The 13,669-nt window shown below is 35.2% G+C and overlaps 1 protein-coding gene across 1 annotated transcript; it reads right to left on the reverse strand.

Annotated features, from left to right (window-relative positions):
* Positions 1-372: 372 nt before the first annotated feature.
* LOC128994151 (tyrosine 3-monooxygenase-like) lies at positions 373-11,401 on the reverse strand. Its single transcript, XM_054418474.1, has 7 exons — positions 11,076-11,401; positions 5,547-5,658; positions 4,970-5,035; positions 4,562-4,624; positions 4,206-4,256; positions 2,574-3,393; positions 373-1,254 (listed from the first exon to the last, which is right to left on the reverse strand). The coding sequence occupies exons 1-7, from the start codon at positions 11,142-11,144 to the stop codon at positions 726-728; spliced, it is 1,710 nt and encodes a 569-aa protein (XP_054274449.1). The 5' UTR covers positions 11,145-11,401; the 3' UTR covers positions 373-725.
* Positions 11,402-13,669: the final 2,268 nt, after the last annotated feature.

Raw genomic sequence — 13,669 nt, forward strand, 5'->3', positions numbered from 1 at the left:
TTTTAGATCTAGTTTGTAAGTGTTAACACATGGATATTTTCAGGCTGTTTCTAATCTCTTGGTATAATTTGATTCTTTCTTATAAGAAAAATAAGATTGCCTATTCATTTACTATAAATTGATAATATCAATTGGTAAGATGTCAATGATAAGAAAATTCTATGGCATATGGATTGTAGTTAAATTAAGTATTTTTACAAGTTGTTAAAATTTCATTTAGACGACAATATTAATATACTCGTAGATTGTTTTTAACAGTGTTTATTCTCTGATGAATATTTATGGCATAAATTCGCCATCATATATTCACGTAGTATTTTACTTCAAGATGTTAGGTAGGTTTTGAGGGTTAAACTAGTAAATAGACAGTAATATAGTTTACATGTGTTTATTGTTCACCCAACGTATATGATAGGGTGATCTAGCATTCAGGTGTCGACACCCTTGTAATTTCTATAAATACATTTTCAATAAATTAAAATATACAAAACACAAATCGAAAGTCAATGTTAGATCGAATACCCTATATCCCAACGTCGAGGAACTTTTAGTGCAACGCCTGTCACTGGTCACAACATAATACTGGTCAGCACTAAAATAAATACGATCGCGATCATTTAGAACTTATATACAAAAATAATTTACTTAAATTAGTCATCATATCACACGAGCTACAACTACGACGGTGAAAGCTTTATACAAATGGTAGGATCTTTGGGAGACGTTCAGACTGATTTGTTCTTGAGTTTGTTGATCGCTGTGTTGAGATGTAGCATCTCAAGGTTGAGCTGTCCCATGAGGTTGTCCAATCTCTCTACACTGTCGAGGATCTCGATCCTCTGTGTGTGAGGGTTGAATCTGACCTCGTAGGGGCGGCTCATCTCTGACACCCAGCGTCTGAACTTCTCCTTGGCGTCCTCGAAGCTCTCGGCGACGTAGTAGATGGGTTGGTACTCCTGGTCCTGGTAGGGTTGGACGGCGGTGACCTGGGGGTCGAAGGGCCGGTGCTCGGGCTTGTCGGAGATGGCGTGCAGAAGTTCTCCGTATGCGGACAACAGACCGGCACCGTAGGCCTTCACCTCGCCGTTCTCCTTGCAGAGTCCGAACTCCACGGTGAACCAGTAGACGGTGGACAGCTTCTCGATCTCCTCGTCTGAAGCGCCGAGGGAGGCGAGGCCGATCTCCTGGGAGAACTGGGCGAAGCTCGGGTCTGCGAGGAGTGGCATGTGTCCCAGTATCTCGTGGATGCAGTCACTGCAACATACAACAGATCGTTACAATCAAAGGCTTCTAGGGTCTCACTGTACTTTCACATGATGTTGTAATTGAATGCCTATGGTTATTCTATTTAGAAAGGTATTAGGCTAGGCATCCTATGTTTTCCTTGACAAATAATTGAATGAGAAATCTTTCCCACATATAAAAGGTTTGGAATCAGGTAGTATATTGCCAACGACCAGTTAATTGCGATCCGCAGCATTATTTGAAGTAACATTAAAATACCTGCCAATTTTCAATAAAATACGTAAAATTAAAATTATCCTACAACCTATTTATTTTATATTTGTCGTACACAGAAATCTTTTGCCAAATTCTAACCTTTTTAGGAAAATTTGTTTACAGAATATCATAGCATTTTAATATTTTGTAGATTTTCATGTATCCCAAATTTTTGCGAAGAAAATGTATGTAAATAGAAAAAATAAAGGACAATTTAAGCTACAAATTCTGTTTAAGTTCCCTATACACAGTTTGGTTTTAGTTAGTGTAAATAGTAAGTTCAAACAAAGAAGCACATGACTGAGGTAGCGCGAGAGAGAAAGGGACAGAGAATCGTTTAACAAGAAGGACAATTACTTGAAGATTGGAGGTGCGACACTGAACACTAACATTATTATAGGGCTAATAGATAGAGAGCTTCCATTAACACTCGACAGGGGCGTAACACGGTTACCTTTCACCCCTTAGCGGACACTGGGATTAAACAGGTGGCAACTTAAAATTTATAAAAAATCCTTTCTGAAAAAAAGTTTGTGTTGTTTTTTCTCGATTGTTATAAGTGGATTAATTTAATGTAATTTTATCAAAGTCTATCTAGTAAATAAACAAAAGGAAGTTTATAACTCAAATAATAACTTGTCGAGAACGATTCGCGAACTACTTGACATTTGAACAGTTCTGATTGGATTCTAATACCGAGTCCGTGGGGAGAAAGGATTGACAAAGTGATCAGCTCAGCCGAGAGGGAGATGTTACGGATCACAAGTATTTGTAATGTAATCATTTTGATTTCCAAATGTAAAAGTGTTTATTTTGGTTACAAATTTGTATCTAAGTTTAGGAACTGCAAGCTATCACTTAATTTGAAAAAAAAAGTATTTTCCCAAAACAAGTAATTTTATTTGGTGATGTAGGTAATCTCATGCTCTTTCTACTACTTTTTACAGTATATAACTTTGTTTGGTTGTAATACTACATCGAATTAACGTATGTCAAATTGGTGCTAATTATTTGCCAGGTGTTTAACTAATACGGACGGACGGTTATGCTACGAATGTTACAAAAATACTCACGGTTCGGGTGTGTGGAAGGGTGACTTGGTGTGACGGACGTACTGGGTGCTTTGGAACACTCTGAAGGCCAAGCTGGCGAGGAAGTCCCTAGCAGTGAGCAGACCAGCGCAGGGACGCAGAATGAACCCTGTGTTTTTGTTGAGGAAGTCGCTCATGTCTTGCAGCTGAGGGATGCGATTGGGTCCGAAAATGCCTTCCTCCTCCAGCATGGCAAACACCTGGCGGTACTCGGCGCAGAAGTGCTTGGGCATCAACTCCTTGACGTTCTTGAACACCATGCCCCAGGTAGCTACCTCAGTCTCCGTGTAGTCGATGTGGGGGATTGGGTCTCCGTACTTGTAGGCGAAGGCGATGTCGGCGATCATCTTGCGGCGGCCGCGGTACTCCTTGTCGGCGAACCCGGGGTGGTTCATGTCGAGGTCGGGATCGTACTTGGTCATCAGATGGTTGCAGTTGTCCAGATCACGAGCGTGCTTGGGGAACCACGGGTCCGTGATGGACTGGCTGTTGTCGGCCAGGAGGGTGACGCCAGCGAGGGCGGAACTCTGTCTCAGGGATCTGATGAGGAGCAGCAGCGCCTGCTTGGACATGTCTACCTTGACCAGCACGTCGTACTGGGACTCGGCGGTCTTGCCGGGACGACTCTCCAGGTGGACCACGGTGCCGTGGAAGTTCTCGATGGTCTTGAGGATCCTGGCGAGGGAGCCCATGCCTTCCTTAAGGCGCAGCACCATGGATGCCCTCTGGACAGCGGCCTCGACCTCCTTGTCTTCGGACATGGAGTTCTGCAAGATGACCTCCTCCTCGGTGAGTCCGGCATCTGAACACAAAGATACACTTGTTAGACACGCAAAGATCATAGGGAAATCATTTTTTAAATATCTGTTTCCACAGTAAGTTCTCAATTTGTCGATTTAGGAATAACCATAAAAAGTAATGATAAAGAATCTCATAAAAATTTGTCGATCAAAGCCATGTAAGCCTATCTAGAAATTACGCTGTTACAAATTGGCAAATTGATTCTTATCAAACTTTGCAAGTGTATGAAATCAGCCCATTAAATTGTTAAAGTGCATGGTTTCAAATCGTAAAACACAAAGAATATTGAATGACAAAGTAATTACAATATATCACAAGTAAATCAATAGAAAACTCGAGTCTAACAATCATCTTGTTGTAACAGTAAAGCTAATACTCTACCAAACAACTGTTTTTATATACCTTGATCAATATATCTGTTTACTATTTCTTAGAATATTTAAACAGAGTTTTCAAATTTCCGCAGCCAGCCGTGGCCCGAGGGTAAAGTGGTTCACAGATGGTTGGGCAAATTGCGCCTTGGGCCAAAGTGACGGAGGAAGCGTCACAATGGTTCTGAGGGGAGGAAATTGCCCCCTCCCCCCCCCCGCCAACGCCTCCGGTCAAAAGTTGACGGTACTTTTAACTCCATCTCTTATTGTGTTAAGACGAGTAACACGGTTAAAAGTTGTTGAATGATTTCTACTCAAATGCAGAATGTTTTACGCTTTTAGAAGCAGTGTATAGTTAAAAACGGAGATGATGACTATTATATAAGTGCAGAACAATTAAATAATAGTCCTTTGAATTTTATGAATATAAATGTATTCTTACCTTTTCCGTTGACCTGAGATTCAATTTTGGGTTGGGCAGCAGGGGCAGCAACTACACAGAAACACGAATCATGCAGACAACAATAATAACAAGAACAAAAATAATAATAATAATATAAAACGAAATAATATTTAAAATTTTACTTTAACGGTGATTAGAACACAAATTGGTTTGGCAGTACCTTAATTTATATGGACTGTGAAAATAATATTAAAAAAGATTCAAAATATATAATTTTAAATAAATATTCGATTTTGGATTTGAGATTGAAAAAATAAAGATCAACTAATAACTGACTGTAAATTAAAGTAAGTTGAGAAAGTAAATAAATGTTTAAGCATAGATAAAATACACACCTGCCGGTTCGGGAAGGGGCTCCTTCACAATGGGCTCTGCTGTCTTGATTTCTTCATATTCGACTAAAAATAAATGGAAAAAATATAAAAAATGACAGCAAAAAATGGATAACAAAAAAAAAAGAATTTTAAATAAATCTGAGCAAAAAATATAGCAAAGGAAAAAGTATCCTGTTAAAAATTATACGGAATCGTGAAACTGGTAATTTTGAGTTTAAATGATATATTTTACAAGATGATGAAATTCAAAAGTAATAGTTAAAATAAATAATGAAAATAGGTAACATTACAAAAAACAATAAATTAATAGTTTGAGACGAGTATGTCGAAAAACTTATTTACAAATTTAATTTGATGACACATAAAAAATGTTACAAGACGAAAATAATAAAATAAAATAAAACTCACCTGACTTTTGAGTCGTAATTTTAGCCTGTTGGACTGCGGGGACGGCAATGCTCTCGTTTTGAGAATCTACAACAGTCATGCAGTTACTATCATGCACATCAAACAAGATGCAAACAATACGAACAAACAAAATTAAACAGCAAAAATGAAATAGTGTAGAAAATGTTGGAATATAAAAGTCAAAAAGTTCACGAACAAGGCAAGGAATGGAAAATTAAATTGTAGTATCAACAAAAGGTTAGGCCTATAGTGAATATTGTCAAATAAAACTTAGGAAAATCTATATATACTATACATCGTAGGATAATAAATCCCAAACTACAAAGGAAACTTTCTAAACCTTTTAGAAAAGTAAATTCATACAAATTTAAGTATATTGATTTTAGAGACAATAAGTAGACACTTATTAAAAGATTTATAAAATGGGCTGGAATGTAATTTAAAATTTTCATAGATAGTTGAAAACTATATAGATTGGTGAAGAACATGAAATAAAAGGTTTAATTGAACCGTGTTTAAACTTCTTCCGGATACTCCAGATATTCCAGATTTTCCTCAATGATAACATTGTACTCACCATTGGACCGTTGTCTCGCCTCCTCTAGGACAGATTGTTTGGTCTGCTTAACCACGAGTGTCTCGAACCTAGCGTCGTCAACTAGTGACCGGCGACGGGCAGGGTACCCGTTCTGGAACAACAGAAGGAAGTTGTTAGAACAGTCTCTAGGGGGAACCAAGTAAAGTGTTTAGAATGTAAACATCTTAAGTTAAAAGTGTATAGGAACTTAAATAGTAGCAGGAAATAATATAAAAATAAATATAACTGAATAACCCATCAATTGGGAAAATATTCGTATGACGTTTTATTTTGCAATATCATGTACGAGTTGGTAATAGTTTTTTATGTGTATGTACAAAAAATATGTATTTGAAAGAATGTGGGTTTGAATACAGTTAACAGTACTTTTAAAAATACACAATTCGATCTAAAATTAGTGACCACTAAAATGTAAGCAATGATTTAAACAGCTTAGAGAAAACGTAGGAGTTTATTTCCTACAGTGTAACAATATTGTGTTTGGAAGCTGAACCCATCTGGTCGTGATTTAGGTACAAATGTAACGCAGATTGTATGTACAAAATGGAAAATGTTCGAGCACACTTTCTCATATGTAGTTATTTATTGTGTATTGCTATTTATGTTTCTTCATCGAATTAGATTTATATGTATTAATTTGGGGTTGTGAACTGACAAAAAAATGTGTAATAATGGGGAATTATTTTACAGCATCTATTCCAAAATATAAAGTTGCAAAAACTGTCTTTTAAAATTTATAGTGATACTAATAATATTACCGATTCGTTATTATTAATTAGTTTTCCAGTTATTATATATTAGTTAAGGGCATCTGATGGTTATCCCGAGTAAAACAAAGATTTGATTGATGGAGAGCGCTAACGAAGAACCCTTGTACACCACTACACACGCAGGTATTGTGACGTCAAAAACAGCTGACCCCCACAAATCAGCTGTTCGATATTATCATATTGTTTGCAATGTATTTGTTATTTATTACTAGATTGGGTGGCGGTATATTTGGTGTAAATCGTAAAAGGGTTAATCTGAAAATTTAAAATTGTGGGAACGATCTCAACAAAATAGTTATGGATATAATTTTTATGAGAAAAGAATAAAATATAAAACTGCATTTGAACTTGAGTCGAGGTTTATTCCTTAGCCTCAAAGCGCCTGCAGACCGGAACTTACAACCCACACGACTTGAATGTAAAGCGGTGAGCAGATGATTGTTCAAAGGAAGTACACATTTCCTCCCAGCAAAGTTTCAATAATGTGATTAAGTTAAATTGAAAATAAAACAACCAATCGGATGACAGAGTGTAATGATTTCAGTATGTAAGAATATTTTTAGTTATAATATAAATGTGTAAATATCCATTGGTTTTAGTTTTGTAAAAAGTTAACGTTTTACATATCTTTCAATAACTAAAAGATCTTTGGTTTTTTAGAGTGCAACATAATGTGTATGAATAATAAAAAAAATAAAAATTTACAAACGACATACCGAGTTGCAATATACTTTGTCAGTTAGCTATTGCATGCAATGCCACAATGCACTGCATCTGTTGCAACATGGCAATCTAGCTTGGATCAAATCCTTGAAAAGACGACCTACTTTGTAAACAATTAATTTCCACGGCCTTAGAAGTGATTTAATGGCATTGTTATACAGGTGGCGACGCGATCGTGGAGGCAGTGGAAGTGGCGAAGATCATCTTGATGTATGTGGCAGTGGATCCCGTTTCCCCTTCATCTTAACCGCATTAAGTTCAAAGCAAGGGATTTCTTCGGTGTTGAATTCGTTATGTTTTGAACCACTAAGGACTTAGCAAAAGGACATTTGGAGTTTGGGGTAAAAATATGAAATGTAAAGAAAGATTAATTACAGGTACGTTGTTTATCTTTAAGGTAGACTAGACATGCTTAGTGTTTCAATTGTAATTGAAATGTTAATGTGTAGAATAGTGTAAAGTAATATTAGATCATGTTTGTATATTCATTCAGTAGCAATGCAAATAGGGAAGTATTGCAACACGCTTATCTTGATGGCAGTACGTGTGGAACGGTCAGTTTGTTTAGTGACAATAATTAGACTATGGACTTTCACTCTGACTTTCTCAAATTCCATTATTAATTGTCAGACCCTGTGTGTAAGCCAGAGGCTAGACAATAGATTCGCCACATAATGCGAGGAAATGGCTCAAGTGTAATATTAGTTCGCAACAAAGTAACGAGATTTTAATAATTATATCTGGTTTGGATATCTAAAGGTAAATATTTTTATGATGCCGATAACGATAAGGCATTTGATACAGAATGTTCATTTTACATAAGCAATTCAATCACAAACCTGTCCGATAAAACGTCATTCTAGTCATACAAAGTGATAAATAAACCGGTCACATCACTTTACACAAGAATTGATTATGATTAATTAAGCAGTGGTCAGCTGTTAGCCTCGCAACACTTTGGCCAGGTGATCAGCTGTTTCAGGGTTGACCGGCTTCTGCTCGCCTTGATGCGGCAAGGTGAACTGTGGTAATTAAGAACAAATTGAAAGACACTCCTTTTTGGAACGTTAATATGGTTGTGAATTGTTTTGTGATACGTTGTCTTCGATCTAATGAGTGTTTGTTAAATGTCTGTTTTTATGATTCGCAAGTTCAAATGCGGCTTGGATCTCTCTGAAATTTATTGTTAGGGGAATATCGATTGTTTTGTTAATTAATCTCATTTTAGGTACCTAGATATTTGTCTAGTTAGTGAATTTAAACTCTCAAAGTAAATGCAATACAATGTTACACGTTTAAGTGTGAGCGACGTTTCGCTTAGTTGCTCCGACAGTTGTCAAGTAACCAAGGCCGCGACCCTGAAGCACACCCGGAATGCACCTGGCTACTTCTTAAATAACCAGAAACCACTTGTTGCAGCGCGATATGCCGTTACCACAAACCACGCCTTGATCACCTGCCAGCGTTGCTTTGCTTTAGTGTTTTGCAAGATTACGTAACAAAGGTGTTTCTATTGTGTATTTTATGCAATGGTCACCGAGGAGGTTTTATAACACAAGTTCTAAATATTTTTACCAAGGTCAATATATACTGAACAAATTGGATACTATTCCCTAATTTGTTTTTGCATATTTACTCAATTTTTTCGACTGATTAAGAAAGAAATGTAACACGATTCAACTTTTAAAACTTGAAATATTTTGAAATCAAGGATTAAAAAGTATGTGCACTATGGCTTGTCACTCTGGATTTTTAGGAATAAAAAACATCAACAATATTTTAATGCAACAAAAACATTCTTCAACGGATGCATGTGTTCGATACACCAATTATTTAGCACCTTTACGAGCTACGGTGAGTTTCCAACAAGAGTTGACAGTTTTTGCGCCCAATAACCAAGTGACAACCTACAGCGCTCATACTATAGGTTCGTACCTCTATGTGAGGAGTCGAACACCAGATTCCACAGTTGAACAGATTTAAGCACGACGTGGCCGGAGGCTTGTCCTGGGGGGGAAGTCGCTCCAGAGGCCACTCCCTGAGGAACCTCTGCTCGGCTGCCTGGAACACCGGGTCTGGGAGCGGGTGGACCATGGGTGGTTACCCAGGGTCCTCCGGAAGGCAGTGCGGCAGCAGAGGCAGGGAGTGCGTGTGACCCCACCCCAGGACTTTACGTTTCGATAGCTCATATTTTGGAGGGAGATTTTAAGCAAACTAAATATTTGGAGGGAAATTTGAAGCGCACTCAATATTTTTAGGGAAATATTTAGACTACTCGTTTGCTGTTGGAATGAGTGTTGGAATGATTTTTAGTTGAGAATGAATTGTATTAAGTTTTGTTATATACCTAGACATATATGGATCATTTTAATCAAAGTGTTGTTTAGGAATAACAAATGTAGGTAAAGTGTGGCAAAAGTCAATGTTCATGAATGAAGTGCAGACTACTACCATAGTTTGTTTGCTAGATGCTTACATTATTGAATATCTTTAGTTTTACTAACCCAAAACTTGAAACTAAAATTCGGACGATAAAAAAATAAATTAACAGTTATGTATACAAATACACCTTTTATGAGTTCAAATGTAGTCTTACTGGTTTACTGATTTCCACAGACATATTTTGCATATTTATCTACAATGTTGAATTACGACCCCTTATAAACGGATCGCCATAAGCTTAAAAGCTAAAAGCCGTTCTAAATCAAAATCTAATGTTCTCTATGGTCATTGTGCGGCTACTAACTACTTATAGGTGCAAGTATGGCTATCTAACATGCACTCACGTGAAAAACTTATTGGAACTAAAAATTATGTGAATTTTTGATGCAATAAAGTAAACAGTATTATTTTAGAAACAAAATTTGTTGTAACTCGTTTGGTGAACTGTAAATATTGTAATGATTTGTTTTGGATTCACCTAGGGTATTTTTAAGTGTTTTAAATTATTTACTTTCCACTTTGTTAGTTTATATTTTAATTTTACAGTTTACTTAGTACGTACAAGTGTTATATTGATTTATTGATTATTTAGTACGTTGATTACAAAAACTCGATGAAATATAAATTGTTGAATGTTTGTCATTTGGGTTAAGCTTTTACCTGATCACGTGATCATTGTAGACTTGTATTTCCCATTCTTTGTTTACAAACTAGTGACAATCCTATCAATCCCCCTGCAGGCTTCCTATTCTGTCACCTCCAGCGTTTATTTTATATTTTTGGAACAACCAACATAAACATATTTTTGCAACAAGGGGACCTACGTGACGAAAGGTTAGGTTTAGTTTAGAGTAGTTTAAGAGCTTTCCTAGCAAATCGCCAGGAGCCCTTGGTGACCTTGTATTGTACATCGGAATGTCAGGAATTTGACCAAGACCTGCAGTAGCTTGTATTGATGATAGTTTGGTTTGCTTTTCTCTTCCTATTGTGTTCAATACGAATACTGGTAAACTTTAAATAGATCAAATGTTTTGATTTTACTGAAATTTAGTTTACTTTCCTTACACACTCGTGCTATCTTGTTACTGTAGGTACGTTTAATTAAACACATTTTAATAAGTTTTAAACAATATTTTACCGTTTGTGATTTTAAATGTATTAAGATGTTTGTTCATATCAAATACAAAACTTATTGTTTACATTTTAAAAATTACACATTAATTACCAAATACTTTTGTTTTATATGTAATAACATTGTTATCTAAAACGTTCACGCTTTTAGATGATCATCTGAATTTTTAATGATTTTTAGTATTTATTAAGTTACAAGAGCTACCAGATAATTTTAGGTTCAAAGTCTTCAGATTCATAACATAGGCTTAGTCATGTTTTAGGTGTGTATTTTATTTTCTTGAGAACATTTAACTAGTATTCCTATACAGTCTCTACGTAAATATGTTATTTTAAAAATTAGTATTTCAAAGTTTTAGAGTTATAGTTTACTAGTGTTGATACCAGTAAACAATTCAAAAATATATTTTTCTTTTAACAAATACAATTTAGTGAGACTAACCTCGATGCTGTATGATTTCTTGATGGCGAACATCTCCCTGTTCTTCTGTGCAGCTGCTACGGCCATCATCTTGACTGGATGTGTGGGGGCTTTGGAAGGGTTGGTGTAAATGGGGTGGTGACTTAACACACGAAAAGCTCCAAACTCCAGACCGGAAAGTTTCACAGGACGACGCGACTCACGCTACGACGACTTTGTCTTTTCAAAACTGCGAGACTTCTCAAGCCGACTTTCTCGAAGAGAACTCTAGGCTGATCGTTCGAAAAATCGAAAAATTACAAAGTTAATGCGTCGAAAGCGCGCTCGCGGTTGCAGACTTGATCTGACTGTGCTGATGCTAGGCGCGCTAGGGTATATATGAGCGCGGCCCTCCCCCACCCCCTCGGACGGAGAAATTGTGGCCTTGGCGGATTTTCCGAGGTGAGTCAGGAGAAGCCTGCGTACTATCAGTGTTATCTCTTCGCTAGACCGAGTGTCTTCCCCACCACGCGTTTCATTTGGCGTTTTGTTTTCATTTAGTCGTGTGTCAATAGTTTTGGAGTTTTAGGAGGATTCATGGGTTATTTAAGGTGTTGATGTTTTCGAATGGTGATTAAGTGGTGTGTTGGTTGTGTTGGGCAAAATTATATTGCGTGTTTACTGGTAGCAAATTTTTTCTGAATATATTAACAACTTTTATAAGTTGAAATCTGTGTGTAGTAAAAAAATGTTCTGACATTACATAAACTGTTTAGGATTTCACTAGTATTTCAATTTAGAGTTTATATATTTTAGGGAATATGCTTTAAATCTAATATGAACTCAAAAAAACTACTAAATCGTTTATATATTTCAAATCACTTACAATATAAAGTATTTATATAAACAATATTGCAATATTAAAAATTAAATCTCTGTTTGGAAATTAATCTCAGGCAAATATATGAAATAATTCATATTTTTATACTTTAGTAAAATTGAAGGTAACTATAGTATTATTATTAATTTAGAGGATCGGCCTGTAAAAAATTAAATTTTATTAAAAACTTTGTGCGATTTTTCAAAACATAACATTTTTGTTTATTTTTACCTTATTAATATTTTACAAATTATAGTTAAATTTTGCTATTTTTATTTGCTATGTGGTAAGATTTGACAAACCGTTTGTAGGATAGTTTTTTTTTAAAATTATTTTAGAACTCAAATTAAATAAAGTATTAAATATAAAGATTAAATATAATATAGAATAGTCATTTAGACCTGATATAAATTAATTTAAGTTGTTTTTTAACATACTTAGTCAAATATATTGTTTAGTTTTGTATTTCACCCCCTTTTGCGTTGTAACTTGTATTTATTGTTAAACCAGCAAAGTAGATATTTTATTGAGAACACATAAGGATTTTTGACCTTTTTAAATGTTAAAAGTATATGGCATTAAACTTGTTGCTGAACCTTAAACATATTTTAATTGTTAAAAATATTTTAATTGATACACATTACATTGCTCATAAAAACATGTTACCTAGTAAAATTTTGTATGCGATATTCTTGGAAAACCCATTCTAAATAGATAAGCCTCAAAACTTTTAATACGTTTATAAAAAACTTAAACCTTAGATATTCAAGGTAAGAGTATAATTTTTGAACTCAGTGGATATTTAACATGCAAACCTTATCACAATTTACAAATTTTCTAGTTTGTACACAACTTGTATATAAATATTTTAAAACTCTAGCTTGCATGTTAACTTTCCAATTAGCATTAGCACTTGTATTCCTAAGTTCAATTAGTCAAGATAGTAAGTTTACTAAATAAACTAATATTTCTTGCCTGTTTCAGCTAACCTATTTTGTATTTTGTGTTTGGGATATATCACTAAAAGACAAGAAAATGTGTAAAAACATTTTATTTATAATTTAATTAATGAAGTTTTTCTCCTTCAAAGGAGACATGTCGTCATAAACTACGTGCATAAATAAAAAATAAACAGTTTTTTAATGTTTTTATGTCTTCTATGTGTTTATCAAAAGATAATTTAAAATAAAATAGTTCTAAAATACACTAAAACCCTCAAATTAAAATTTTTAACAAATAAATATTTATGTTATTGTAGTCAACCCACAATACATAGGGACTTCAATCTTTAAGGTTTCATGAGCAATTGCCAAGTGTCTTTTATATAATCTTGAATTTGCTCTCGAAATATATACTTTGCGAAATCAAAAGAGTAAAATTACTCTATGAAATTTCGGAGAAATCCCAAAATTGTCAGTTTACACATATTAGGATAATCAACACATAACATTCATCTTCAAACTCTAATCTTTCCCTTTCGCCCTTTTTCCGCTTTGTTAAGATTAACGCACCAGAACGAGGAAATGTCAATCTCAACCAAGATCAGTTAAATGCAATGTCTACGAACACAACTCAACTCAATACAACCAGAGGAAAACCCAGGAGGAAACTCGTCCAGGAAAATGATTTACTACGAGATCGCTCACGTGCGAAAACCGGCCCCGAGCAAAAAAGGAAAACGAGAAATAATCCTTGATTTATGGCTCAAATTCTTCAGTGGACAATTTACATTTTTAATAAATAATGCTAGTTAAGT

Source organism: Macrosteles quadrilineatus, unplaced genomic scaffold (assembly GCF_028750875.1).
Source record: "Macrosteles quadrilineatus isolate MER2022 unplaced genomic scaffold, UCM_ALF_1.0 Scaffold_5__1_contigs__length_97177068, whole genome shotgun sequence".
Taxonomy (NCBI): Eukaryota; Metazoa; Arthropoda; class Insecta; order Hemiptera; family Cicadellidae; genus Macrosteles; species Macrosteles quadrilineatus.

Coding starts and splice junctions, on each gene's coding strand:
- LOC128994151 (XM_054418474.1), bottom strand. CDS start 11,144: ATGATGGCCGTAGCAGCTGCACAGAAGAACAGGGAGATGTTCGCCATC. Junction 4,625..4,969: donor AATTACGACTCAAAAGTCAG/GTGAGTTTTATT, acceptor ATTTATTTTTAG/TCGAATATGAAGAAATCAAG. Junction 3,394..4,205: donor ATCTCAGGTCAACGGAAAAG/GTAAGAATACAT, acceptor CTTTGTGTTCAG/ATGCCGGACTCACCGAGGAG.